The sequence below is a fragment of the Alexandromys fortis genome, unplaced genomic scaffold (genome assembly GCF_014885135.2).
Source record: "Alexandromys fortis isolate MF-2015 unplaced genomic scaffold, M_Fortis_MF-2015_v1.1 scaffold_57, whole genome shotgun sequence".
Taxonomy (NCBI): domain Eukaryota; kingdom Metazoa; phylum Chordata; class Mammalia; order Rodentia; family Cricetidae; genus Alexandromys; species Alexandromys fortis.
Genome location: NW_026067941.1, coordinates 6,655,870 through 6,683,136, shown reverse-complemented (window position 1 = coordinate 6,683,136; position 27,267 = coordinate 6,655,870). Strand labels below are relative to the sequence as shown.

Genomic DNA, 27,267 nt, shown 5'->3' with positions numbered 1-27,267 from the left:
GCTTATATATTTTTGTAAAGTCACCTTAGTATGTTTTAAGCCCATTCACTCCGCTGCCCTTCCTGGTCCTTCCCTCTCCCTCCTCTGGGAAGCCAGACTGAAGTTTCTCTCTACAGAATACATATACACTTCTATGATGTCATCAAGAAAGTAGTTTAGGCATTTCCAAAATTTTCAATGATTGCTAAATAAATGTCTTAGTCAAAGTTCTATTGCTGTGAAGAGACACCATGGCCATGGTGTGGTGTTTTCTTATAAAGGAAAACATATAATGGGGGATGGCTTATGGTTCAGAGGTTTAGTCCATTATCATCACGGCAGCATGCATATGTGCTAACCCAATCATATGTATTAATTTTTAGGTTTTTTAAAAAAGCACAAACTTAGAAGTTGTGTCAAATATTCAACTACAATCTGTCTTCTGATAATTTCTAATGAGATGAAATTATGTAATTTTTTTCTAAGACAGTCTCTCTGTATAACCACCCTGGCTGTTCTAAAACTAGCTCTGTAGACCAGGCTGGCCCTGAACTAACAGAGATCCTCCTGCCTCTGCCTTCCAAGTGCTACAATTAAAGGTGTGCGCCACCATTGCCCAGCTAGAAATTATGTAAATGTATTTAATGGAAAATGTTGCTATCTATTGGAAGAATTTTTTTTAAGATTTATTTATTTTGTGTGTATGGGTGTTTTTCCTGTGCGTCTATCTGTGGACATTGTGCAGTGACCGAGGAGGCCAGAAGAGGGTGTTGGGTCTTGTGAACTTGGAATTACAAAGGGATGTGAGCCACTTTGTGTGTAGTAGGAAATGAACCCAGGTTCTCTGAGTGAGTGGTTAGTGCTCTTAACTGCTGAGCCATCTCCAGCTCCTAGAAATACTTTCTAATTGTAGAAAATTACCAAATGTGGGGCTGGGGAGTAGTTCAGTTCCTAATGTACCTCCCTGGTGTACACAAGGCCATTCCTCAGATCTATGTAACAATGGATGTTGGTACACATATGTTGTCCCAGCACTAGGAAGGTGGAGGTAGGAAGGATCAATTCACAGTCATTCTTGACTGAGTAGTGGATTCAAGGCCAGCCTGGGCTACATGAGACCTTTTCTTAACAACAACAAACTATCAAATGTATGTTTTTAAAAATTACCAGAAGCCAGGTATGATGTCCTACACCTTTAATTCTAGCCCTTGGAAATCAGAAGCAGGCAGATCTCTGTTAGTTAAAGACCAGTCTGGTTTACAGATGAGTTCCAGGACAACCAGAGCTATATAGAGACCTTGTCTCAAAAGATAAGCAAAAGAAAAATAATGAAAATCTGTAAGAGATTATGAGAAAGAGGCTCATTGTAGAGGATTGATTCTAAAACTTGACAAGGCCAGGTGGTGGTGGCGCATGCCCTTAATTCCAGCACTCAGGAGGCAGAGACAGGCAAATCTGAGTATCTCAGTGAGTTTGAGGCCATCCTGGTCTACAAAGCGAGTTCCAGAACAGCCAGGGCCATTACACAGAGAAACCCTGTCTCAAATAACCAAACCAAACAAAATGACAAGAAGGGAACCTTCAGAAGACATAAGCAAAGAACAGGAAGAAATAATTCACATAAGTGTAAGGGTGTCTACGTGTGTGCATGCGTGTGCATATGTTTGTGTGTGTGTGTGTGTGTGTTGGCTCTATAAAAGAACTAAGAAGATAGCCTGGTTTCGAAATTAACTAGAGAAGTGTAGATTAAACTTGATAAAAAAAAACAGCCATGAAATTATATTCATAAAAATGTGATTTTCAGTGGTGGCGCACGCCTTTAATCCCAGCATGCCGATGACAAAGGCAGGCGGATCTCTGAGTTCGAGGTCAGCCTGATCTACAGAGTGAGTTCCAGGACAGCCAGGGCTACCCAGAGAAACCCTGTCTTGATAAACAAACAAAGAATGTGGAGATTACATTTACGTCCAGCTTTTTGATCTGGTGCTGAGTCCCTAGGTTGTTGGGAGTGTTTAACAGATGACAAGTATCCAAGCAACGCTTGGTGTGGTCACACGTCAGACGCATTGTTGGTGTTCTTCTGGTTTGCGGCTGCTGGTGGCTGTTCGAGTCACTGTTCTCATTGCTAGTCGGAAGCAACTTGAAGAAGGCTTTGTTTTGCCTCATGTGGAGGGTTCGTCTTGGCGGGGAAGGCAAGGTGGCAGGAGTGCGGGGCGGCTGGGTCGCAGGAAGCAGAATCATGTCACGAGGGCTTTTGGGGATCAGTTTGGAGGTAGGACTCATGAGCTTTTGAGGGTTTTGTCTTGTTTTTCTTGGAATACACAGTCTCCCTGCTCCCAAATCCAAAATATTGAGGGGAAAATGACATGTGCCAAGATGTTTAGCACGTCATTATTCAGAGCATAAAGAATAAGAGGGATGTTACCTCCTTGGGTACCCAGCGAGTAAATCATGCGGCTACTTAGTCATCTTATTTTATTTCTCACGGTGTTGGTCTGGCTGTCTTAGAACTCGCCATATAACCAGGCTGGCCCTCAAACTCACAGAGACCCACCTGCCTCTGCCTCCTGAGTGCTGGGATTATAGCTGTGTACTGTCATATCTGGCAATGTGCAGCTATTTAAAATAAAGAGATCAAGAAAGGCTTGAAATGATTTAAGACCCTCTCGTTGCCTCCTACTTGTTGGTGCTTGGTCTGCCTTGTATCTCCTGTTACTTGAAATATCCCTCCCTGCTGACTGAAGACGTGAGGAACTGAGGCCCAGCAGGGGCAAGAGCCCCCTCTAGAGGACAGTGGAGGACAAGGGCTTGTCAGCCCTGGGGGTCTGCCAGGCTCTAAGCCCAGTCGGCTGGAAGCCTGCACTGTTTTGTTAAGGGATCAAAGCAATATTCAAAGTCAGAACTACGTTAGGATTTTAGCCACTGTGTGTTTTAACACAAAAGGTACGCTGTAATCCCTTCCTGGATCACATCTGTAACCTCTAAAGATGAGCTCAGCCCGTGTCTGTGGAGCCGCCAGTGCCGGCATTGGTGGATGATTTTCTCATGCCGCAGTCTTTGTGTTTGCGCACTGTGGCTCATGTGGAACTCATTGCCCTGGCTGAGACCCAGACTTTTTTTCCCTGATCATCAGTTATTGCCGTATGTCCAAACAGAACCATTAAAGAGTTCTTTTTAAAATGTAGTCTGTTAGCTGAGGGTAACTGGACAGCATGCTAATGGGCCAAATGGAGAGGCCGCGCTACCCCAAGCTCCCCCAGAGAGCTTCTGTGCCATGGATAAACTCGATGATCCTAGGAGTGTTTAGAACTGTGTACTGTATTTCACAGTGCTCAAGATGTAGGAGCTGGGATGTAGCTCACTGACTGGTAGAGAGAGCACTTGTCTAGCAGATACAAGATCCTGGACTCGGTCCTTCGCGCCACCAGAAAATACAATAAAGATTCTTTTCTTGCTTGATTGTATTATAAGGGTGTTTCCATGTGCCAGATGCTGACGAGAGAGACAGAGACACAGAGAGAGAGAGAGAGAGAGAGAGAGAGAGAGAGAGAGAGAGAGAGAGAGAGAGAGAGAGAGAGTCTGCGTGTGTGCACACCCAAGCTGATGTCTGGGTGTGAGGAACTGGCAGACCTTGGCCTTGCCCATAAGCTAGCGAGTGGGGTTGCTTGTGCTGTGGCTGTTGTCAGAACCATACAGTGTAAGTTCAGTGTTCTGGATTGAACTAATTTTATCACCTGCTTTTTAAGAAAAAAAAAAAAAAAGCACATCAAGCATTCGGGTCCTTGTGACTCTCACACAAGCAGGAAGGTGCCAGGCTTCGGCTTCTTTACAGTCTCAAAGCACTTTGCCCCTTTCCAGTCACCTTCTGTGATCCCTCATCCCCACACATCTGATGGTGGCGGTGAGTTAGGAGCCTTGTGTCAGCATCACGTGCAGGGGGGAAGGGAAGCCGCCTTCCCGCCTGCTTTCTTAGGAAACGACCCTTCTGGAGATGTTTGAGATCAGCACAGGGTTTAAAAACACGTGCCTTTCCCTCTCCTTGAAGAAGCCCACAGCCAGAGCTGAAGGTGTGCTCGGCAGCCTCCCTTTGATGTGCTGTGGACGCTGACCTGGTCGCTGCTGTGTTCTTCCAGGCTCCCAGATCCAGCACCTGACGCAGGTGGGAATCGCAAGCAGAATCGGGGCCCAGCCCGTGGAAATTCCTCCTGGCAGAGGCGGCCAGTACGGGGGACCAGGCTGGCCTGTGTACGGGGAGGAGGAGGCAGGGCGAAGAGAAGCCGTGAGTACCGGGGACTCACACAGTCGCTCCGTTTTTAAACGCTGTGCTAAGCGCGGCTCCCACCTCTTCACTCCTCTTGTCTTACCTTGGTTGGGCTTGCAGTTTGCTAAACTCCCTTCCACATGTAGCTCGGCTGTGATTTCCCTTGAGACGGGTTTCAGATTTCAAGTTGTGGATCGGAATAAAATCCAGACTACTTCTCTGGTGTGGTCACTGTAGCTTTTCACACTCTTGCCTTTTCTGTGCCCCTACGGTGCTGAAGGCACTCGCACCTTGACCAGCATCTGGGATGGTTTTACATTAAGTGCCTGACTTGAGGCATTTCAAGGCATCAATCATCCTTTCGGTTTCTAGCTGCTCAGCGTGAGCACCATTAATCTCTGCCAGGACTTTTCTTATTTTCTCGAGGATTTTATGGGTCTGGAGAGCTCATCAGTGGTTAAGAGCATTTGCTGTTCAATCAGGAGGACCAGAACCCATGTCCAGTGGCTCTCCAGCTGGACATAAGTTTGGCTCCAATGGATCTGATGCCCTCTTCTGTCCTCACTGGGAACACAGTGACACACACAAACACACACACACATGCATACACACAAACACACACTGACATATATGCATGCACACACAGAGACACACAAACACAAATAAAGAAAATAACTATTTTTTTAAAAGAATTTTCTATCTTGGCATAAGCAAACTGATTTTGAGAATGCAAACCTGAAGATGCTTTTGTTTTAATCTCATTGCTGTTACCTTCTTGGTGGCCATGGTAACATTATTGGCCATATTAAATTCCTCTCATAGTTAGAAGTTTGTTTGTTTGAGACAGGGTTTCACTGTGTGGCCATGGCTACCCTGCTAGGACTAACAGTGTGCACTACCACTGCCCAGCCAATGAGAAGCTTTTACTTGGTGAAAGGAAGCTTAACTCTAAGAGTGTGGTTTTCCACTAAAAGGCTTTTACTAGACTTAATAGCCTCAGGCGTTTGCTTAAAGTGTTCTGTGCTCGGCTTCATTTCAGAAGTGCTGTGGGCTTTCTGCTAGGTCCAGCAATGTTCGCTTGAAGTACCTCTCATCACGGTGTGGGGACGTGAGAAGTGGAAATAGTCAGGGCCAGGAGGCTGCGTTTGCCCCACATTTAGAACACTGAGCTAGTGTACCGGCCTGCATACTGATTTAGTAAAAGCATGTATGCTGATTGACCTATAATTGAGTGCACTGACCTGTGATTTAGCATACCGAACTGTACACTGATGGAGTTCACTGACCTGTGATTTAGCATACTGAACTGTACAGTGATTGAGGTCACTAATCTGAGATCCTTTTTTTTTAACTGCAAAAAAAGAAAAATAGTCACTGAAAAAATATAATCATTCTTACCAAAATAATGCCAAATCCATCGATAGTCTGCCGTATCAGGAAAACTAAATGTCTTCTAGTAAAAATAGCCTACCTTTTAAAAAGGTTCTAAGAGTGCATGACAGATAACTGTTGGCTAAGGCGGAGAAGGAGGGCGGGTGTGAGGAACTTGCCTGTGATCTCAGCAGTTGAGGAGTGGAGGTCAGAAAGTGATGGGGCCTAAGGATAAGAACACCGACTCAAAAACAGAAGAGACGGGAAATGACCTGGTGGTTGGCCTTAGCCTTGAGGTCCCAGTATGTTCTTATGCATACTCTCTGGGCGCCAGAACAGAGGCATGGGTTCTCATCGAGTGTTCCTTAGCTGCCTCCACTCTGGGATATCACCCTGTGTAGGTTTCCCCCACTTTTCCTTTCCAGCTCCTAGTCTTTCTCTGTTCTCCCCAAGAAGCCCTGGAGCAGCTCCTGTCTGTACCCACTCACTCCACACCCAGCACACAGGGACTTGGGTGGCAGGGGTCACGCTGGAGAGCGGAGGGAGTTGGTGGGAGATGGGAGGAGGGCGGCTTAGCATCCCTGGACCAGTGTCAATTTGCTTCTTCTTTTGTTTCCGCAGGGAAAGTGTAATAACATTTACCATGTCTTTCAGACCCACATGCTCGGACATCAAGCGTATTCTTCTTCACCGCTGTTTCAGGTGCCAAGGACTTCGGGCAGGGAGCCCTCAGCTCCTCCCGGGAACCTCGCCCACCGAGGGCTTCAGGGCCCTGGGCTGGGTTACCCTACCAGCTCCACAGAGGACCTCCAGCCTGGCCATTCCTCCGCCTCCCTCATCAAAGCGATCCGCGAGGAGCTCCTGCGGCTCTCCCAGAAACAGGGCTCAGTACAGAACTTCCACAGCTGATCAGCCTCCCTTGCAGGTTTGCCAAGTATCTGCTTCCTGTGGAAGCAAGACCAAAAGGAAATCAACTGAGTGGGTGTTTGTAAGAGTCGGAAGCAGCATCTCCGGGCAAGCCGCCCGAGGAATGGAAGAAGTTGCAATTGTAGAAGATGCCAGAAAGACAACTCATGGTTCTTTGCCGAGTTAGCAATTTGGTGGCCACTTGGATTCAGTCAAGATGTGTGTACTTTGGGCCAAGAGCCAGCTCTTCACACACACACACACACACACACACACACACACACACACACACACACGAGAGAGAGAAAGAGAGAAAAACCAAAACCCAGACCTAAACTAACAAAAATGTGTTAGTCTCTTCTTTCAAAGGCAAAAAGATTAAAACCTATAGGTTTGGTTAGGGATGGAGGGGGCAGCATTCCCATGGGAGTCTGACCGGCACGTCCAACACACCCGCTGCTCTGCTTCCTGAGAAGAGAGATTTCAAGACATTTTAGTCACAGCTTGGTCCCTCTTTTCCTCCACGGGAACTTATTTAATAGCAACGTTAACAACAAGACACCCTGAGACTGTTTGGTAATCTAAAACGCTACTGGTGAGAAACCTAGTGATGGGTTGTGGAGCCTGGTGATTCCAGACAAAGCCATCGCCTGCGTTCTTTCTCCTTCTTCTGGTGCTACAGCTCCGAGGGCCCTTCACCTTTCTGTCTGTGAGATTCCACTGTGGCTTTTGCAGTAGGAGAGTATGTTGGCGGTTTCGTTGTGTTCTGGGGGTGGGGGGAAGAAAAGGAAAAAGGAACTGCGTTGGGGAGGGGGAAGCTTAATATTTATTTGGTTATTCAAAATACATATCAGAGTTTAGATTTTCGGTCTTAGTTGTATTTGCTGTTTATTGGTTGGGCTCGCCAGCCCTTGGTGACATGGCGGCACATCTCGTCCATCCTACAGAACGAGACTGTTGGGTGTCCTCGCTGCCAGGTTTTGGCAGCTTGCTTACAGTTTGCTCACAGATTATGTTTGAATGAGAAGTCTTACGGAAGCAGACATTGTTTTCAGTGATTCTCGGGACCGCCCGGTTGTCCTGAGTCTACCCTTACTAGTCAGGTTCCCTGAGCTCCAACCTGGAAGTGGGCTTATGTTCCTATCAACCTCCGTAATGACCGAAGAAATACAGGGTTTTGAGACTACAAAGGAAATGGAAGCTCCCCCATTTCTGATTTTGCTATTTTTTTTCTTTGCCCAAAAACTGTCTTAACTCTGGGTCAGCAAGAGGTCATCTCACAGGTCACTCCTGAAGTAAGGTCACTCAGCCTCTGACATTATTCTCAATGGCATTCTGTATTCTGGTGCCCGAGTGAGACTCTGGGACATTGCAGACTAACAGGAGTCCCACCCCGAGCCTCTTCATCACAACAGATAATGGGGTCGAGTTTGGGGTGGGGAGGGTTGGCCTAATCAGAACCTGTATGTCTGGGCAAGGTTTAAGGACACGAGAACAGCTTGAACAAGCTCCCAGCCCGTGTGCCTGGTGGCAGAATTATTTCTGCCCTTCTTAGTCAATCTCAGGACACACAGTTGGTACAGCCAGTGCTTAGCTGCACACTTCAGATGAGAAAGCATGCAGGAGGGGACCCACACTCATCTTCAGGTGGCCCGCAGTCTACAGAGCATGGGAGGAGACCCTGCTCTGGGTTTATTTGCTGATCCTGGTTTAGTATATACTCTTCCCGCGCTGGAAGATCCTCTTCCCAAGCCACTCAAAAATACAAGTCTCAAGTATTCAGGCAGAATTTTATGATGACACCTTGTGAGAAATTCAGATCCTACAACACAGAATAAACGGCCCTTTCTCACCCAGCGTCTTGAGTGTTTTGGACACTGAGCATCCTAAGAATGATCATCTCCTTTGTACACTGCCAAAATAAGCCTCGGTGTCAGAGGATGTGGTGACAACAGCAATTTCGATGCCTTTGAAATTACAACAAAGGGATTCTACCTGTGTTTTTATTCTTAGAGCAGATACACCTTTCAACGGGTGTCACAACCAAAGGTGGGGTGTAGTTTGTCACGCTGACCTTTTGGGAGCTCCCGCGCTCGGTTGTTGGTTATGGAAAGCACACTCAGTTTATACTCCTTCCCCCTAAACACCTGCCGCGGCAGGTTTACCACACTTGAACTGCTATGGGATATGCCAGGCCCAACGGGTGTCCGGTCACTCATCCAGTGTGCTCCCCTGAAGACGGTCGTCCTGTTCAACGTGGGTAATTTTGGTGTTCCACATATTAAAGCACCCCAAAATAAAAGTTAAGTGTAATGTCTGTCCTTTGCTCCTAATTTTACGAGTTCTGTTGAGAAACACAAACTTGCTGCAAGTCTGAGACAGCATTTTAGGACAGTGTGCTTGGAGACGTGCTTTTTGGAAGTCTCCTTTGTTACTAATCCCTTGTGTCCGGTTCCTTCAGAATGTCAGTCTTGTTACCACCGAGACCATGCCGCCTCCCCCTCCCCCCCCCCCACCTCATAGGATGTGCTTCTCAGGATCAAGTGTGATTCTGCCTGCAAATGCCCCTTGAGGAGGGAGCCTCCGTCACTGTGGACATGAAAGATGTCATCTGTGTGAATGTTCTGGCGTGGATGGTGTGTTACACTGTGATCTGCCAGTATCTAGGTTCACATGTAGGCAGTCAGACCCACACTGAGAGCCCAGCGTCACGTGACCCCTCTCACTGCCGGTGTGCTTCAGAGTGACCGCTTTCTCTGTTGGCTCCAAAGGTCCCCCCGAAGCATCCTTTTTTTGCTCCTGAGTTTCTGCAGTTTCTGATACTATGTAGGTCAGCAGACATGATCCCTGTCTTCTGAGAGAGCTGAGACTCTCATCTGGATAGTGCAGACGGTTATAAAAGCTGGACACTCCAGATAAGCAGCGTGGGCTAGATATCCATAGCATGCAAAGGACACAGGTGTGCTGGGTATTTAGAAGTCATTGAAGTCACATGTTTGGGGTTGATGAGATCTTAGGGGAGAAGTCAACTGCAGAAGCCACTTTGATGTTACTCAGGCCAGTAATGGTATGGCAGGGGGTAAGTCCCACAGTTGTCCTGGGAAAAGGTTTAAAAATTGGGTACTCTTAAAAAAAAAAAAAAGGTACTCTAAGCCAGGTGGTGGCGCATGCCTTTAATCCTAGCACTTGGGAAGCAGAGACAGGTGGATCTCTGTGAGTTCGAGGATAGCCTGGTATACAGAGTGAGTTCCAGGACAGGCTCCAAAGATACAGAGAAACCCTGTCTCAAAAAAATAAAAAGGAAGAAAGAAAGAAAAAGAAAGTGACCTCGCTCTTGAGCTGAGATAGTGTGAACACTCAACCCTTAACTGCACTGTTTGAGAAGAGGAAGCAGGGTGAGGAAACCTGTCCAATGAGGCAGCAAGCAAATGGCCAGGCTGGTGAGGCTCTGCCTAGCTAGGAAGAGCGGTGGGGGAAGGGAGATCAGAGTTCAAGAACTGCTGATGTCTGGTCTAAAGTAAGTCAGTGGTGTTGACATGGACCCTTAGCTTGTGGCGGATCTCCATGGCCCTCTGTGGTCTTTAGCAGGTTGTGGATAGGTACATCTGGCTTCTTTACACCGCCATGTTTTCCTCCAATTTTTATTTCATTTCAGAGTGTGTGTTGATTTTGATGGCACAATGACTTTTAAGCAGTTGGGTTTTTGCCAAGCGGAATTTTTGAAGACATGAGGCCTGTGACCCAAAGCGCGTGCAGGTCTCTTATGCCTGGAAGGCTTCCGGCTGAAACCAGCAAACCCCTATTTTCTTGTCTACAATGTTTACTGCAGTTTCAGGTCTTTGTGAGTGCTCTAGACACCAAGCTAGTCCCCAGACACTAGTCTGTTTTGGGAGGACTTCACGAGTTAATCATTCGTTAGGCCTGCCTTGACCCCTTCACCCTGGATTCTTAGGTGGGAATGAATTAGACACTTGGACAAATGTTGGATCAAGGTTCTGGGCACAGGGCCGGGTGCTCCTGTCTTTACTAAGCTCACTGCTAGTGGAGTTTTTGCCCTGCCATTTCTACCTCCAAAGCGAGGCTCCAGAGCTTGTCAGCAGAGCCTGCTCCTCCACAGCTGGTCCAAGCTGGCGTAGGAGGAAGTCCGCTTCACCTGTGGGCACAAACACGTCCGAATGAGACAGTCCCTGGAGCTTCGCCATTTAGTCCAGCCCATTACAGGCATTCCCGGAACAGGTGAGAGGGTTTCTGTGGGCCTCTGTTTTAACATTCTCATGGAACACATAGGCTTCTGGGCGTCACCTAGTAAACAAGAGCGGTGCACATTTCAGGTGGTTTGCTTTGAAGGGGAGGGGACTGGAAGAGGGTGGTGATTGTGGGTGTTTAAGCTAGAATTCTTTTGTCCACGTTTAAAAGACTCGAAAACTGAACCGTCGTGGTACAGTGTTAATTCACGCCCGGTGTGTGTAACAGGACACTGGACAATTAAGAACACACAGCAGCATTCAAGTGTAGAAAAGGAATAGCAAATGCCTTTGGGAACACGGATCGGTTAGGAACCAGCCAGGATGCTCCTCCCAGGTCGGTGTCCCGCCCAGCAGGTCACATCCAGGCTCCTGTTTTGCTTCCCTCCTCTGGGTTTCTCTGCTTCAGGGCCACTTCAGTGATTTACTTGGAGCATCACTGAGTCTTTTCTCACACCCGCCAGATACCAAGGACTCATGACGCGGCTTGGGGATCATAGGGCTAAGCTAAAGCTAGACGCCCTGTTCTTCCCCTGTGCTAGGAAAAGAAGCAGGAGGTGCCAGAGGAGCCAAGGTTTCTGGTCCTTAATTCCGTCGTTCTGAGCCTATCAGGGAGTTGGTTCAGAAACGATTATAGAAAGGCTCTAAGTTCTGCTCTCCTCTTTGCAGAGCTCGCTGTAGAGAAGAGAGGAGCAGAGATGGGAGCTAGCCTTAGCAGGGAAGCTTGCTCTGCCTGGCTGCAGGGAGTCTGGCTTGCCTCCAGCTTGGTTGAGGTCGGTGCTAGCAGATGCGTGCTGCTAATATACAAAACTGCAGAGCAAATTGGGCCACCTGTGGCATCAAGACTGCAACTTGACAATCATGGTTTGCTGATCTCAAACGGGCACTCAGATCTCAGTATGGGTGTGTGATTTGGCGACTGAGCCCGCCCTCCTATTTGTTGGTCACGTTTCTACCCTTCAATTAGCTGCACTGTTTTCTAATGTGCTGTAGAGTTTGGAAATAATTTATGCAGTGTTTGGTTCCCATGTTTACAATTTTTACAGCTTTCTTAGCATTTTAAATGGAAATGTCAATAAATGCTACGAATTGGTGTCGAAGCGTTTGGTTCATTCCTTTGCAACACAGTTGTGTTATACTGTGTCAAACGTGGTTACGCGGTTACGCGTGCTGAGGTGACCTTTTGTTCCTTTTGAGTGCCTGCTGAGAACTCGTTTCTAGTGTGGTTTTCCAGGGACTTTGGTCAACAGCATTCCACTCAGCTGAGCTGGCAGAATCGTCCCCACTCACAGCCGTGGTGCCCTGTCCGCGTTACTGCTGCCCACTGGCCCAGCTGCTGCCCCTCTAAGCAGATGCAGCAGATTGAAAAGGATGCTATGGGTTAAAGGTGCAAACTAGAAGAGCAAAGTTGATTCCACCTTGAAAAGAGAATAGGGCGAACTCTAGAGGTTTTTTTTGGAAACCCAAGAAGATGAAACTCCCTGGCAACTCAAAGCAGAACAATTCAGAACACGGGAACACAGCAACTAAGAAAGACATGGAATCCTGGGTAGCGTCCTGGGACCACAGACATGGAAATGCTGATGAAATCCAGTCTGTAAATAGACTGGATTTTCTATGTTGCCAGTTTTGTATAAAAGACCTCACTAGTAGGGGAGCTATAAAAAAAAAGATACAGAAAGCAAACAAAGTAGTGTAAACAAACTAATCTTGTCAGCTAGAGCCCATAGGGGATTGTCCTGGCTGTTGCAATCCTGCCCTAAGCACGCTAGTCCAGGACCTGCCACACTTCTTTGAGGGCATGGCTCCTATTCTTGGTGAAGGAAGAGCTACCAGCTTCAAGACTCAAGAAAGAGACTCTGGAGAAAAATCCAGCCAGGTACAGTGGCACACACCTGTAATCCTGGCATTCCAGAGGCTGAGGCAGGAGCACCATGAGTTTGGGGCCAGTGCAGTCAACATAGTGAGATCCTGTCTCAAGAGTTTAGAGAGTTAATAGCTGAGTGTAGCATGCTTGGGACCATTGATTCAATTCTGAGCACTGCCAGATTAATAGTGATGATGATGATGATGATGATAACCAAAAGGAAATAGTAACCAATAGGCAACATTGGCCAATATGAAGAATCAGATAATTCTAAACATTAAAAAAAAATTTTTTTTTTTTTGAGACAGGGTTTCTCTGTGTAGCTATGGAGCCTATCCTGTAACTAGCTGTGTGGATCAGGCTGGCCTTGAACTCACAGAGATCTGCCTGCCCCTGCCTCCTGAGTGCTGGGGTTAAAGGCCTGCACCACCATTGCCTGACAAGAACCTTAATAGTGGGCCAGGGAGATGGCTCAACACATCTAAAGGTGCAGGCTGTGCAAACATAAAGGCCCAAGTTCAGTCCCAGAACCCAAATAAGAAAGTTGGACATGGTGACACACATCTCATCCCAGCACTCCTGCGTCCTGGTGGGAGACAGAAATGGGACAGTCACCCTGAAGCTCTTAGGATGGGAGACCCTGCCTCAACAAGGGAGTTTCCACAGGTATGAGACGGCCAAGTGCGTGCCTGCACACACCCCCACCCATTAAATAATCAACTTAAAATTTAAAGACTCGGCAATTTCCCCTAGGCCTGACCACATGGATCTGACCCCCAGAGATCATACAATAGAAAGAACTAAATCTTGTATGTTGTCCTTGGACCTCCTTGCTGTTGAACACACACACACACACACACACACACACACACACACACGTAATATTTAAAAAAAATAGATTTAAAAATCGAAATCAGGTGTGGTGGTCCATGCCTTTAATCCAGCACACAGAAAGCTGAGGCAGGCGGTCAGCCTGGTCTACAGAGTGAATTCCAGGACATCCAGGGCTGTTACACGGAGAAACCCTGACTCAAACCCTTGCCCCAAGTCTAATAGCAGGAATAGGACATTGTGAATGTTTAAACAAACTTGAAAAAAATCTTACAAAGGAAAATAAGAATACACATGAATACGCAATGATTATATATTCCAATATAGCAGACAATTTTCATTAATAAATACTGGGCGTGGGTGTAGCTCAACAGTAGTGTGCTTGCCTGGTATATGCAAGATCCTAAGTTTGACCCTTAGCACTACAATATTACAGATAGATAGATAGATAGATGATAGATATGTATGTACATATAGAGAGATATTATATATATAAATACATATATAAATATACACATATCTATATATCTGTATAGATACCTCTGGATATATCTGTATATCTGTATATCATAATTATGTTGTAATGAAGAGGGATTTTTTTTTAAACAGCAGACATGCTATGGGAGCTGGTGGAATGTATTAATTACCCAGCCAGATTTTACCTGCTGTAAGTGTAAACAGGTCCAAAGTACCAGGAGGGCAGTCACTAGGAACAGCTTCAGCTTTGAAGGTCAGGCTGCTCCCACACCCAAGTGGTGGTCATTTCTCGCCCCTCCCTCTCCTGGTGTGTGCCTCCCTGCCCAGCACAGCTTAAGGGGAGGCGGAAACAGGAGCAGGCCAGCTCCTGAGGGAGATCATTTACCAACACCTTGTTATTGCAAGTGCCCTGTTTGTCTAGTAACTTGATTCCTCGGTGGCTCTCCGCCGTTTTCGTTTTCTCAGCTCCCACGTCCGTCCGTCCCGGCTTGAATGCGGGTAGGGTGTGTTTGACTCCGCTGATGTCAAGATGGAAAGATCACAGAGGCAGGTCTGGGGGAACCACATTGTGTAGCTACCCCTGAACTGTTTGTAGTGCTCACACCACCGCATAGCACCATGACAAACCAACCCTATTTAAAAGCTTACATGGTAGCAAGGGAGGGCCTGGGAGCAAAAATATTTGGATTGGGGTTCTGTGATGTGGTCATGAGACTCAATAAGTGGTTTCTTTCATTTAATATTTTAAAATGCTGAAGAAAACGTTAGGGCAGAGTTTAAGGGGAAAGGAATTACAGCAGAAATGGGTTGGTGTGTTTCAGTCAAAATAAGTAGGTTGTTTTTTCTTGTCTGTTTTTTTTTTATTTTTTTATGGTTTATTTAACTTCTATTTTATGTGCATCAGTGTGAGGGTGTCAGGGCCCCTGGAACTAGATCTTCAGACAGTTGTGAGCTGCCATGTGGGTGCTGGGAATTGAACCCAGGTCCTCTGGAAGAGCTGTCAGTGCTCTTAACCACTGAGCCATATCTCCAGCCCCCTGTCTGTTTTTTTTTTTTTTTTTTGAGACAGGGTTTCTCTGTGTAGCTATGGAGCCTGGTCCTGGAACTAGCTTTTATAGACCAGGCTGCCTTCAAACTCACAGAGATCTGCCTGCCTCTGCTTCCCGAGTGCTGGGATTAAGGGCGTGTGCCACCACCGTCCCACTTAGTGGGTAGTTTTTTCAACTTTCTGTGCTATGGCCTTAAGCAGAAGCTAGATATGCTAATTTTAGCAGAATCCAAAGTCCAGGCAAGATTTAGAACTTCAAAAGCTGTAAGAAGAGAATGCTCACTGCCTCAGTTTGAAGTCTGAGGACCACTAGCCCAGTGAAATGGCTCAGTGGGTAAAGAGGCCTGCTGCCAGTCGGGCCTGAGGACCTGAGTTCCATCCCCAGCCCCACGTGGTGAAAGACCCTCCACAAGCATCGTCACCGCAGACATACACAAAGATAAGTGAAATCTGGGGACCAGTGTGCTCATGTCGCATATTATTAGTGAGACAAATCTGATTTAGAAATTATCAGTAATGGGGGGCTGGAGAGATGGCTCAGAGGTTAAGAACACTGACTGCTCTTCCAGAGCTCCTGAATTCAATTCCCAGCAACCACATGGTGGCTCACAGCCATCTATAATGAGATCTGGTGCCCTCTTTCTGGCAGGTAAGCATACATGGAAGGAATGTTGTATACATAATAAATAAATAAATAAATAAATAAATAAATAAATCTTTAAAAAATTATCAGTAATGTTAAACATTTTTGAGATACAACAAATTTAAATGAGATAGTCAACATATAAAACCGGTGATCTTTAATGGTGCTCTGTTTTGTTTTGCTTTGTTTTTTTTTTTTTCGGTTTTTGAGGCAAGGTTTCTCTTTGCAGCCCTGGCTGTCCTGGAGCTTGCTCTGTAGACCAGGCTGGCCTTGAACTCACAGATTCCTCTGTCTCTGTCTCCTGAGCACTATAGGATTAAAGGCGTGCACCACCGTGGCCTGGCAATCTTTAACCGTTTTACCTTTTCTGACCCAAAGTCTACATGGCATTAATGAAGAAAACAAAAGCTCCTATAACTACACTGAAGATGCCAGCATCAAAATTCTAGTAAAGTTTAGGCTTTTAAAAAAGCTAGGTGGGGAATGGAGGGTTGTCTCAGTGGTTGGGAGCACTGAATGCTCTTGTAGAGGACTTAGACTCAGTTCCCTGCACCCATAACTGCCCACAAATCCAGTTTCAGGGATCTAATGCCCTGCTTGACCTCTGTGGGAAGCAGGAACACACGTGGTACACATATCTATGCAGACAACACTCACACATGTACAAATAAATACTTTTGTAGGTAAGAGCTCGGGAGATGGCTCAGTGGGCAAAGTGCTTGCTGTACATAAGGATCTGAGGTTGGGGCTCCTCACAGCCAGGTAAAACCCCAGGTGTGCATGTATGACCTGTGACCCCTGCACTGGAAGGCAGAAACAAAAGGATCCCAGGGGTCCGTGAGTGAGCTCAGGTTTCAATGACTGTCTCAGAGAATAAGGAGCAAAAGAGAAAATCACCCTCTGGCTCGTGTGTGTGCGCGCACACATGTGCGCGCGCGCACACACACACACAGAGCTTATGCACGCATACACATAAGTAAATGCTGACCGTGTTAATGTTAAAAATGTTCTGTGATTGGGATTGTTCAGCACATTTTTCTTCCAAGCTGACTTTTCACTAAGCCGTCCCTATCAACAATATGAATAAAGGTGTGGAGCAAATGAAGGGAAATAGCTGATGGCCACCTCTGGCCTCCACGTGGACCACCACACTAACTAGTACACATGTGTGACCTTCATGGTGTTTTGCTTACAGACCCTCCTCTCTCTTCCACATTCCCAGTGCTTTAAGAAAAGTCTCTGTCCTATGACTGGGATGTGGTAAATGTTCAGTAAATGCATTATGCATTCATCGAAGTATCAGTAGGATTTATATACAGTCTGGTGAGTTTTCATGTGTCCTCATTGTACACAATGATGGATCTCGTCATGTGTGACCTCAGAACCTTGTAACCTCACCTTTCGACCTCCTATAGTGTCATGGTGGGTGATTCTTAAAGGAATCCTGGGACCTTTGAGAGGAAACAGCCCAGAAGGTCATTAGTTTTAACATTGAGTTATTGTTTGATATTTGGGGTTTTTTTCCTAATATGTAACATTATCTAAATAGCAAAGTGTTGGAGGCAACTATTATTTTTCTAGAGTATCTCCCTGGTTTTTGTTTGCTTTGTTTTTGTACCTTTTAATTAATTTTTTTTTCAAGACAGGGTTTCTCTGTGTAGCCCTGACTGTCCTAAACTCAGTCTGTAGACCAGGCTGATCTCAAACTCAGAGATCTGCCTGCCTCTAGCTCTAGAGTGCTGGGATTAAAGGCGTGTGCTACCACCACCTGGCAAATCATTTTTCTATTGGATCAGAAATTGTTTGGCCCTTATGTAGGCACATGTTTACTATACATATTTTTTCCTGGCCTCATTTTTAAATTATTATATGTATCCCTGTGTGTGTGTGTGTGTGTGTGTGTATACTAAGTCTGCTAAGTTTGTATGTTACTTGCATGTATTTTTTTCAGGGCTGACCATTTGGTATTGGATAACCAATCTGGGGGCTCATCCCTGGGGAAGGCCATTTTTCCAGCCTTCCCCATTCCTTAGTTGCCTGGAGGTCTTCTTCTAGGGTTGAGGCCTCCTGGGCTTTCCCTCCTCCACAGTAGTAGGTCTATTGGTGTCTTGCATATTCTGGTCATATTTAGGTACCATGTTGATGGGACTTCCTGGAATTGCTTCCCTGTTGTTTCTAGGAGACATGATCTCCCAGGAGACTTCCAGTTCTGGCTCTCACAGTCTTTCCACTCCCTGTTCTGCAGTTCTTGGGCCAAAAGTATGGAGTGCTTCACAAACGTGTGTCATCCTCACACAAGGGCCATCTTCCCAGTATTCAGTTGTAGGATATGTGCTGTGGAAGTGTGCACTGAGTATACACAATTTATTTTATTTTATTTTTTGAGACAGGATTTCTCTGTAGCTTTGACGCCTGTCCTGAAACTAGCTCTTATAGATCAGGCTGGCCTCAAAGCCACAGAGATCCACCTGCCTCTGTCTCCAGAGTGCTGGGATTAAAGGCATGTGCACCACCACCACGGGGCGAGTATACATACATTTTAAGAGGCATTTTTATAATCATTTGCTGGTCACCAAACAGACAAGTCATAACTCTTGAGGTATAGCCTTGTGTGGGGCGGGGGAGGGGGAGGTAGAACCCAGTTGCCCCCGGTGCTGCTCTTACTTTATTCTATGACTCACTGTATTATCCCTGTAGCCAAAGAAAAGAATCCTTCGGGTGGAAAGGGTCCATAATCATTTGTATATTAGTTACTTGTCAGTTTAAAAAGGGTTACCGTCTGTTGTGTGGGGTGGCATGGTGACAGAGTGGAGCAGTGGTCACACTGCGCACTGTTTTTGTACCCCCATCCTCCTTGCTCCACTTTGCCATCTCTCTTTGTATGAGTTGCTTTTTCTTTCCACTTAGGTGTTTGGGTGCTTTGCCCGTGTGTACCATGTAAGTGTAGTGCCCAGGGATGTGAGAGGAAGGTGCCAGATGCCCTGGAACTGGAGTTTCACATGGTTGTAAGTCACCATGTGGCTGCCAGGAATTAGCCAGTGCTCCAGTAACCTGTGACCTCTGTGGCTGGGACCAGACACCCGACAAGCCACTAAGGGGGGAAAGTTCTTTTGGCTCACACTTTGAGGCTACAACCATCCTGGCGAGGAAATCATGCAGAGGAGTGAGGCAGCTGATTACATTATATCCACAGCAGATTCCCGTAGATGCAGGTCAAAATTACATGTATGCATGACGTTAATGTCTGGTGAAGCACCTCTTGCATGTATGCATGAGGTTAAATGTCACCTCTGGGTGAAAAGGTATCAAATGTTGCCACCCTTTTCTCATCCCTAGGTGCAAATTTCCTTCTCTGCAGATGCATCCCGCCACACCCACTGTGTTCAGGATTCACCTCTCCCAGTCCCTGTCCCTTGAGTCCTTTCTGGGGAAATTGCCCTCAGAAGGTTGGGGAATGAGAGCTGTGCTTGTTCCTGTTGATCTTGAACCTTCTAGTGGCTTCTATCCAGAGAGACAGGTTAGAAGGCTGCCTCTCTGGATGCCTGGAGATGTTGGGGGCTCTGCTTGTCTCCCCGGAGATTCAGTTCTTACAGCGATTCATTGAGGCTGGGAAATTGGTATCAAGACGTTTAAAAGAATTTAACAACCATTAAAAAACCTCTTCCTACCTGACCCATGTTTTCTGGTGTCTTAGAAAGTCAGAGTGGTCAGGAATGTATCAGCAGGGGTCTCGGGTCACTGCTTTGGTGTATACCTCCACATTCAGCTTGGGAACCCGAAGCCCATGTCTCTTTGCACACTTCCAAACCGAGCTGCGGTTTGTGCCCTGTGGGTCAGTCCTGGTGGTGTCATTCCACCCCAGAGTCATCATTTCAATCACGGCTCCCAGCCCTACCATGTCCTTAATGTACTGAAACATGGCACAATTTTGTACTTAGCACTGCATACCCAGGCTGCGTGTGGTGGTGCATACCTACAATCCCAGACTGGCGGGGGTGGAGGGGAGGCAGGGGGATTGGAAGTTCAAGGCTAGCCTGGGCCATGAGAAACCAGTTCTCAGTTATATGTGGTGTTCTAAGGCCAGCCTGGATTACAAGAGATTTTTGTCTCAAAAATAAAACAAAAAAACTTAAAAAAAAAAAAAAAACAAAACAGGCAAAACAAAGCTGCAGATGAAATCCATAAGAGTGAGGCGGCTCACATGGGAAAGACAAGCCACGTGCCCACCACCTCCCACACAACAGTCCAAACTGCTGGGTGGGTTTTCTCGGCTCGAGTGTTAAACCACTGGCTGGATCTAATTCTTACATTAGAAAGTTGATACTTAGTAAAGTGATGTATTTCTGGTCACATCGGCCAGAATACTAAATCTCCCATCTTTTAAAAACAAGTACTTGAGCCTGGAGAGACTCAGCAGTCAAGAGCACTTGTTACTCTTGCGGAGGATCTGGGTTCAGTCCAGGCATGTACATGGTGGCTCATGGCCATCTCGAACTCCAGTCCCAGGGGATCGGATACCATTTGGGAGCACTGCACACACGTGTACATGAGCTCATGCAAGTGCAACGCATACACGTGAAAAGAAATAAACTAAGTAACTAAAACAGGTGGGGCTGGACAGCCAAGGAGATGCAGAGAAGAAATAGGGAGGAACTGGACTTGGGAAGGAGGCGGGATGAGTTGGGGTGCTGTTCCTACTTCAGGATGATTGCTGTGCCCTTGCCTGGAGTGGATGGAGCCAATATCCTGCTTTTCAAATCTGTCCCCTAAAAGACTGCACCCACAAGAAAGCTCGGGGTAGAAGAGGAGCAGCACCATAGGGACCCTGAAAGATGGAGGTTGTTCAGACAGCTCTGGCCTCGCCTTCCCCACTTTGGAGAAGCAGCTGAAGTGGGCATGCTTGCAGCAATGAGGGCGTGCTCAACAGCAAAGTGCGCGTGTAGCTTATGCAATGACCTGGGTTTGTTCCACAGCACCAAAGCCGTAACAAAGAAGCCAGAGACATCGAGGAGCAAATGACTTTAAAAGTGGCAGAAGCCCTGCTTCTCGAAAGCTCCTCCCCTCCCTCTAGTATCCACACACAGTGGGAATAGCCACTGTTGGGGTTGGGGCCGTGGCTCACGCTGCCAGGTCTTTGGGCTCCTCTGGAGTTAGTTTCATCAGTTTGTCCACACACAGCAGGATGAGGGTGAGGAACCAGAGACTCCAGCCGACCGCCGCAGCAATCCAGCCGTACTCATCCACTGAAGCCCGGCAGCACAGTGAGGCTAGTGGGCAGAAGTCCACATCTGGGGGGGAGGAGCAAGAAGGGACCGTAACACACCAGCTACACCCACTCCCTCCCAAATCAGTAAAGAGAAAGCGAGACAGCAGCTGACCTTTAGAAGCTTCTTGTTTGCTACTTGTTGGGCTTATACTCTTTGCCTTATGCACTCAAGGTATCAGCGATTGATCATCACCACTGTTTGGGTGATGGGGGTTGAGCTCAGGACCTTGAACGAGCATAGGCTTGGCTGCTGAGCTACACTCCAGCCCTATGATAGATCCAGCTATTATCCCTACTTCATACAAAAAAAAAACCAAACTGGACATTCATTGCCCAAGACCACAGATGACAGAATTAGAGCTCACGCTCCAGTCCGTAGACCCCACTGCTGTATTCTCGGCCTTTTAAGTATTGCTGCCCATCCCCCTCTTTATGAGCACACACAGGTAAGGACAGTTGTCATCTGATGAGGACAGGATAAAGGGGCCGCAGTCAAGATGAAGCAAAGCTTTCTGTTGACTGGACACGTGTGATAGAAATTTCTCTTTGCTCTCTGAGCGCCCTGCCCCTGGAAACATCTCAGGAGGATGAACAGAAATAAGGAAAGAGTCTTCAAGCAGCTCCTGCTTTGGGCAGAGGTTGAACCAACTGGGTTGTGTTTTTTTTTTGTTTGTTTGTTTTTGTTTTTGTTTTGTTTTGTTTTGTTTTTGTTTTCTTCTTGTTTTGAGTCAGGGTTTCTCTGCATAGCTGTCGTGGCTGTCCTGGAACTCACTCTGTAGGCCAGGCTGGCCTCAAACTCACAGAGATCCACCTGCCTCTGTCTCCCTAGTGCTGGGATTAAAAGCGTATGCCACTGGGCTGGCGAGATGGCTCAGAGGTAAAGAACTGGCTGCTTTTCCAGAGGACCTGAGTTCAATTTCCAGCAACCACAAGGTGGCTCACAACCATCTATAGTGAAGTCTGGGACCCTCTTCTAGCACGCAGACAGAACACTGTATACATAATTAAAGACATTATTTAAAAAAAAGTGTATGCCACCACTGCCTGGTGGACCAGCTGCTTTTATTAGGCCTCTTACCTCCAAATGCTAGAACATTTATACTCAGGGCACCTTTGGCTCTTGGCCAGGGCATGAGCCATTAAACCCACCTGTGTGTGAGATTATTGAGATCAAAGCCAAGCTAGCTCTTAATCTGCTCTGTAAACAATGCTGGGACATCCCCCCCCCCCCATTGTCTGGGAAGAGCAGGCAGTCACTGGGTCGGTCATCTGACACCCATTAGTGGATGGAGAGAGGCCCAAGTTTCCTTCCTAGCTCCAGGGATGGCTCTAGGATCAGGGGAAGCTTACTGGCACACTGCTCCGGGGTCCCAGGGTCTGGGTGGTATATACTCAGGGTTGAGTTGCCGCTGCTGGCTTCTGTAAGAAAAGGCAAGAGATGGTGTCAGGCGGAAGGCAAAATGAGTCCCGGGCAGAGGGTTTGACTTATTTAGTGCATGGGTAATGGGTATAATGACAGTTTTCTAGAAGAGCCAGTGAAGACAGTAGAGCTTGATGCGACATTAAGACTCTGGTAAGGGATTGTGTCCTATTCTCCACGTTCAGCGGAAGGAGCCCCAACCCTCCAATGGGGCTGCATTTGGAGACAGACAAAAGAGTAATTCAGGCTAAATAAAGCTGTGTGGAATCCTAGGATCCCAGCACTCGGGAAGCAGAGGCAGGTGAATCTCTGTGAATTCCAGGTCTACAGAATAAAACCCTGTCTCACACACAAAACAAGAAGGAAGAAGATATACTAATGCTCGGGCTTAGAGGAATGGCCATTCATGGTCACAGTGAGGCAGAGGCCATCTGTAACCCCAGGATGTAACCCCTGTCTACACCTTGACCTAGATGTCCAACCTCCAGAACCATGAGCAAGTACCTTTTTTGTTAAAGTCCCCCAGTCAGGGATGTTTGTATTACGAGTTCAAATGAAGGATTATTCTCCCCTTTTTTTTTTTTTTTTTTTTTTTTTGAGAAAGGGTTTCTCTGCGTAGCTCTGACTGTCCTAGAACTCTGGTTCCAGAGCGGTGGTAGCATATGCCTTTAATCTCAGCACTTGGGAGGCAGAGACAGATGGAGCTCTGTGAATTCGAGGCCAGCCTGGTCTACAGAGCTAGTTCCAGGACAGGCTCTAGAAAAAAAAAAAAAAAAAAGCAAGCTATGACCCATGGAAGAGCAAGCTAGTGTTCCTTCATGGCCTCTGCTTCATGTCTTGCTTCATGGTTTCTGCCTTGGCATTCCTTGCTGGTGGATTGTAAACTCATGTGAAATAATCCCTTCACTCGTCAGTTTACTTTTGGTCAGTGTTTTGTCCCAGCAGTAGAGAAGCAAGCTAGAACAGTCCCTCGCCCATGTTTGTGAAATGGCATCCAAATCTTGCTGTATTTCTCTGGATTCCACATATGAGATGAAATCTGTGAAATATGTCTTTCAGAGTTTGTCTTATTTTGCTTATCATGATTCTATCTAATTCTATCCATTTTCCTGTAAGTGACATCATTTTGTTCCTGATGTCTGAGTAAAGCTCATACATCTGCACCACATGCCCGTCATCCATTCATCCGTTGATGGACATCCAGGCTGGCTCCATTTTTTAGCTACTATAAACAGTGCAGCAGTAAACATGGATATATGTGTGTGTGTGTGTGTGTCTATGTTGACCCAAGTTCAGTCCCTTTTTATTGTCCCTTCTTCTTCTTCTTCTTCTTCTTCTTCTTCTTCTTCTTCTTCTTCTTCTTCTTCTTCTTCTTCTTCTTCTTCTTCTTTCTCCTCCTCCTTCTTTAAGCTTTTCAGGGGAGCATGGTGGCACACTCCTTTAATCCCAGCACTTGGGATGAAGAAACTGAGAGGGATCTCTGAGTTCCAAGCCAACCTGGTCTACATAGAAAGTTCCAGGCCAGCCAGGGCTACAGAGTGAGACCCTGTCTCAAAGAAAACAAAGCAAAACCAAAAAGGACCCGCTGCCCACGGCTGCTTCCTGTGCGGATAGCTATAGGACGGTCATTCCAGCATGAATCGAATCAAGCACTGAACAGTCTAGAATGTCTCTTTCACAGCAGATTCGGTTTCTTTCCAACATGTCAACAAATAAACCACGGAAATCTGACCTGATTCTTTATCTCTGAGGGTTGTGATGTACTTACCCAGGTGTACAGGTATCAACAAAAACAACTTCTCATGTGGACAAGTCTACCGCTTTCCAGAATAGTCCGTGCTTGTAACTGTCTCCCAGTTGACAAGGAAGGGTGGCGGAATTCTAAAAGTTCTGTCTGTGGAGGAGTGCTGGTTTATAGAGACAAACATTCAGATTCAGGGACGGGAAATTATGTCTGTGCAGTCCAGAATAGCAGCAGCAGCAGCTCTGCCATTGTGACTGTTTAATTTGTTTTTGTAAAAAAATATATATAATGTATATTGGTGTTTTGCCTGCATGTATGTCTGTGTGTGGGTGTCAGAGCCCCTGGAACTGGAAAACTGGAATTACAGACAGTTGTGAACTGCAGTGCAGGTGCTGGGAATTGAACCTGGGTCCTTTGGAAGAGCAGTCAGTGCTCATAACCACTGAGCCATCTCTCCAACCCTTTTATCTTATTTATTTATTTATTTTATTTAATTTTTTAAGACAGGCCTTTTCTATGTAGCCCTTGCTGTCCTGGAACTTACTCTATAGACCAGGCTGGCCTTTAACTCATAGAGATCTGACCGCCTCTTTAAGTTGATTTTTTTAAAAAATGAATTTAAGTTAAAAATTTATCTTTTAGCCATGCAGTAGTGGTGCACACCTTTAATCCCAGCACTCAGGAGGCAGAGACAGGCAGATCTCTGTGAGTTCGAGGCCAGCCTGGTCTACAGAGCGAGTTCCAGGACAGGCTCCAATGCTATACAGAGAAACCCTGTCAAAAAAAAAAAAAAAAAAAAAAAAAAGAAGAAGAAGAGTTCATCTTTCTCATGTGAAGTGTTCTCAGGTGTCACTTGTGTGGCTGATGGCCACCTTATTGGAAGCACAGTTCAACCTGAAGCACTTACATGGAAGAAAATTCTACCCACACAAATACCAACCTAGGTAGGCAGATTAAAATCAGGTTTTTATTTGTTTGCTTTTGTTTGTCCATTTGTGTTTTAAAATGTGTTTTTAAAGACAGACTCTCAGGAATCTCTGGCTGGCCTTCAGCCTGCAACGCAACAGACTTCCGACTCTCCTGCCTCTACCTCCCAGTGCTAGGATGACAGGCATACACCATGGGTTCCATGGGTGCTGGGTTCCTGCTAGGCAGCACTTCCCCAACTGAGCTCCTGCTCACCCAAGAGCCTGAAGAGTCCTTTGGGAAATGATACTGCCGTTTCTTTGAAAATGGAAGGGAGAGCCTAGACCTCTCAATGCCCCCACTTCCTGTGAGTGAGTTGGCAGTGTGTCCTTCAGAGGTACTGTTGACACCCAGCACAGGGTCACTGAGGACCGTAAAATGCTGCCACCAGGTCTCTGTCCCTCCCCCACCCAGAAGTATGGTGATTACCCTGATACGATCTGACTACTGTTGTAAATTATTTACACAGCTTGGAGTTGGGCTTTGTTTTGGAGAAACTGATTCCTGGACATTAAGAGTTATCCTTCATCTATTTACAAGGTCAAAGCAAAAAGAAAAAAATAAAAGTAAAAAAGAGTTTTCCTTCAAAACCCGGTCACTTCAGTAGCCTTTATCTCTCCTCTCCACAGGGGTAGGGGGGAATATTCTCGAGACAGAATAAATGAATGGAGAGAAACAAAAGTAACAAAAATCTTAGATGCCAGTGTTAGGTTGAATCCTATGAAACTGTCTTTTCTATTTATTGGTATTTATGTATTTATTTATTGGGTTTTGAGACAGGGTTTCTCTGTCCTGAACTCACTCTGTAGACCAGGCTGGCCTTGAATTCAGAGACCTGCTTGTCTCTGCCTCCCAAGTGCGGGGATTAAAGTCATGCGCCTCTACCGCTCTGAGAAGTTGTCATTTTTGGAGGTCAAAACGCACTCCATGTCCGCAGTTTTAGGTGCTTCAGATGGAATAGTCCAGAGGAATTCCCAAGCATTTGAACATCACCCTCCAGCATTCTGAGAACCAGCCAGGGACTAGAGCACCAGGGGAGACCTAACAAGGCACTGTCGGGTAAGCAGGAGAAAATTAACCACCACGAAAACTAAGATCCCTGCTTCTGTTCATTGTGTGCTTGCCAAATTTTGTTGTAAAAACAAGGAATCTGGACATAGAGAGGTGAAGTAATTTGCTCAAGATCACACAGCCAGTGGTTCTGGCGGGTCCCAAGAGTGTCCTGACAGTCCCCACAGGAGAGACCCAGGCTGAGAGGCATCTGTCAGGAGTGCCACGCTGAGAAAGCTTGGGGCAGGGTCAAAGCCAGAAGCAGGAGAGAGGAAGCCAGACCTCTGGATGCTCAGGGTGCAGAGCCCAGCCTGGGAAAGCCAGGCCTCTTGAGACCCTGGGGTGGGAATCCCAAGTTTCTGGCACCTGCGCTGGGATCGCTCAAGGAGGGTGGAGAGCTAGGGGTAGTTTTCCAGAGGAAGTCCAGGCTGGTGGGAACGTCTGCCTGTTCTAAGGGAAGACGAGGGCGCATCCTTGAGAGAGCCTAAAAGAGCCCCGGAAAATAGCAGGGAGCCACACATTTTCTACCAGTTTGGCTCCATGGGAAGCGAGATACTGACGAATCCGCTTTTTTTTTTTTTTTTCTTTGTGGCAAGGACCACCGGGTGCCTGCTGCTGTCCTAGCAAAGGAATTGAGTGTGACAGACAAACCCAAGACACCCAGCTGACTCCCACCGGGGTTCCCTGCCTAATCCTCCAGGGAAACTTCTGTTTCCTCTTTCCACCCTGCAGGGCCAACCCGGGCCAAGGAATCCTCCCTTCCCCCTCAGTCCTGCCCTCCCCTTCCCAAGGTGGCCAAGAAAAAAGCTCAGAACTATTACCTGTACCGCAGGACAAGTGGAAGGAGGCGAGGACCAGGCTGAAGAGCAGGGTGGCCTGCGAGGCAGAGGTGAGGTACCCAGGGCTGCAGAGGGAGACACCTGTCTGGGCCATGTTGGCACAGGGGTGCCCCGGGTTGGGGACCCTGGGTCCTGTGTGCGTGGTGTTTGAGGTGACTCCTGTCCTGTAGGAGCTGGGTATCTGTTCAGTGTTTGGGGGAAAGAAAGAGGGTGGAGCCAAATAAACTGCCTGTCACACCCACTCTGCCTCTGTAACTGTGGCTGGAGGAGGGGGAGGAGGGGCAATCCCTGTCCTCTGTTTTTGAGGCAAAATTGTTTCCCTTAAGGAAAAGGGAAGGGAATCACCGGCTGGTTC

General features: G+C 46.8%; 3 protein-coding genes across 7 annotated transcripts in view; 2 read left to right on the top strand and 1 right to left on the bottom strand.

Moving 5' to 3' along the window:
- Kiaa1549 (KIAA1549 ortholog) overlaps positions 1-10,757 on the top strand; it is a 125,647-nt gene extending 114,890 nt beyond the window's left edge. For 2 of the 4 annotated variants that reach the window (XM_050147901.1, XM_050147900.1), the window contains exons 19-20: positions 4,113-4,258; positions 6,314-10,757. In XM_050147901.1, coding sequence (XP_050003858.1) covers positions 4,113-4,258; positions 6,314-6,520 — 353 coding nt within the window. In that variant the 3' untranslated portion in view covers positions 6,521-10,757. Of the gene's footprint in view, positions 1-4,112; positions 4,259-6,265 lie in introns of all 4 variants that reach the window. The other 2 variants (XM_050147899.1, XM_050147897.1) reach the window with 1 other exon arrangement.
- On the bottom strand, positions 10,611-27,159 carry Tmem213 (transmembrane protein 213). Of its 2 annotated transcripts, none has more exons than XM_050147912.1 (3): positions 26,895-27,159; positions 22,244-22,312; positions 10,611-10,819 (listed from the first exon to the last, which is right to left on the bottom strand). In XM_050147912.1, the coding sequence occupies exons 1-3, from the start codon at positions 27,004-27,006 to the stop codon at positions 10,611-10,613; spliced, it is 390 nt and encodes a 129-aa protein (XP_050003869.1). In that variant the 5' UTR covers positions 27,007-27,159. The 2 variants fall into 2 exon arrangements, with proteins under 2 accessions (XP_050003869.1, XP_050003870.1); XM_050147913.1 differs by lacking the exon at positions 10,611-10,819 and adding an exon at positions 20,632-20,915 and having other exon boundaries at positions 26,895-27,139.
- Positions 10,639-27,267, top strand: part of Atp6v0a4 (ATPase H+ transporting V0 subunit a4) — a 78,500-nt gene continuing 61,871 nt past the window's right edge. The window contains exon 1 of the mRNA XM_050147994.1: positions 10,639-10,753. The gene's annotated coding sequence lies outside the window, so the exon portion shown is untranslated. The remainder of the gene's footprint in view (positions 10,754-27,267) is intronic.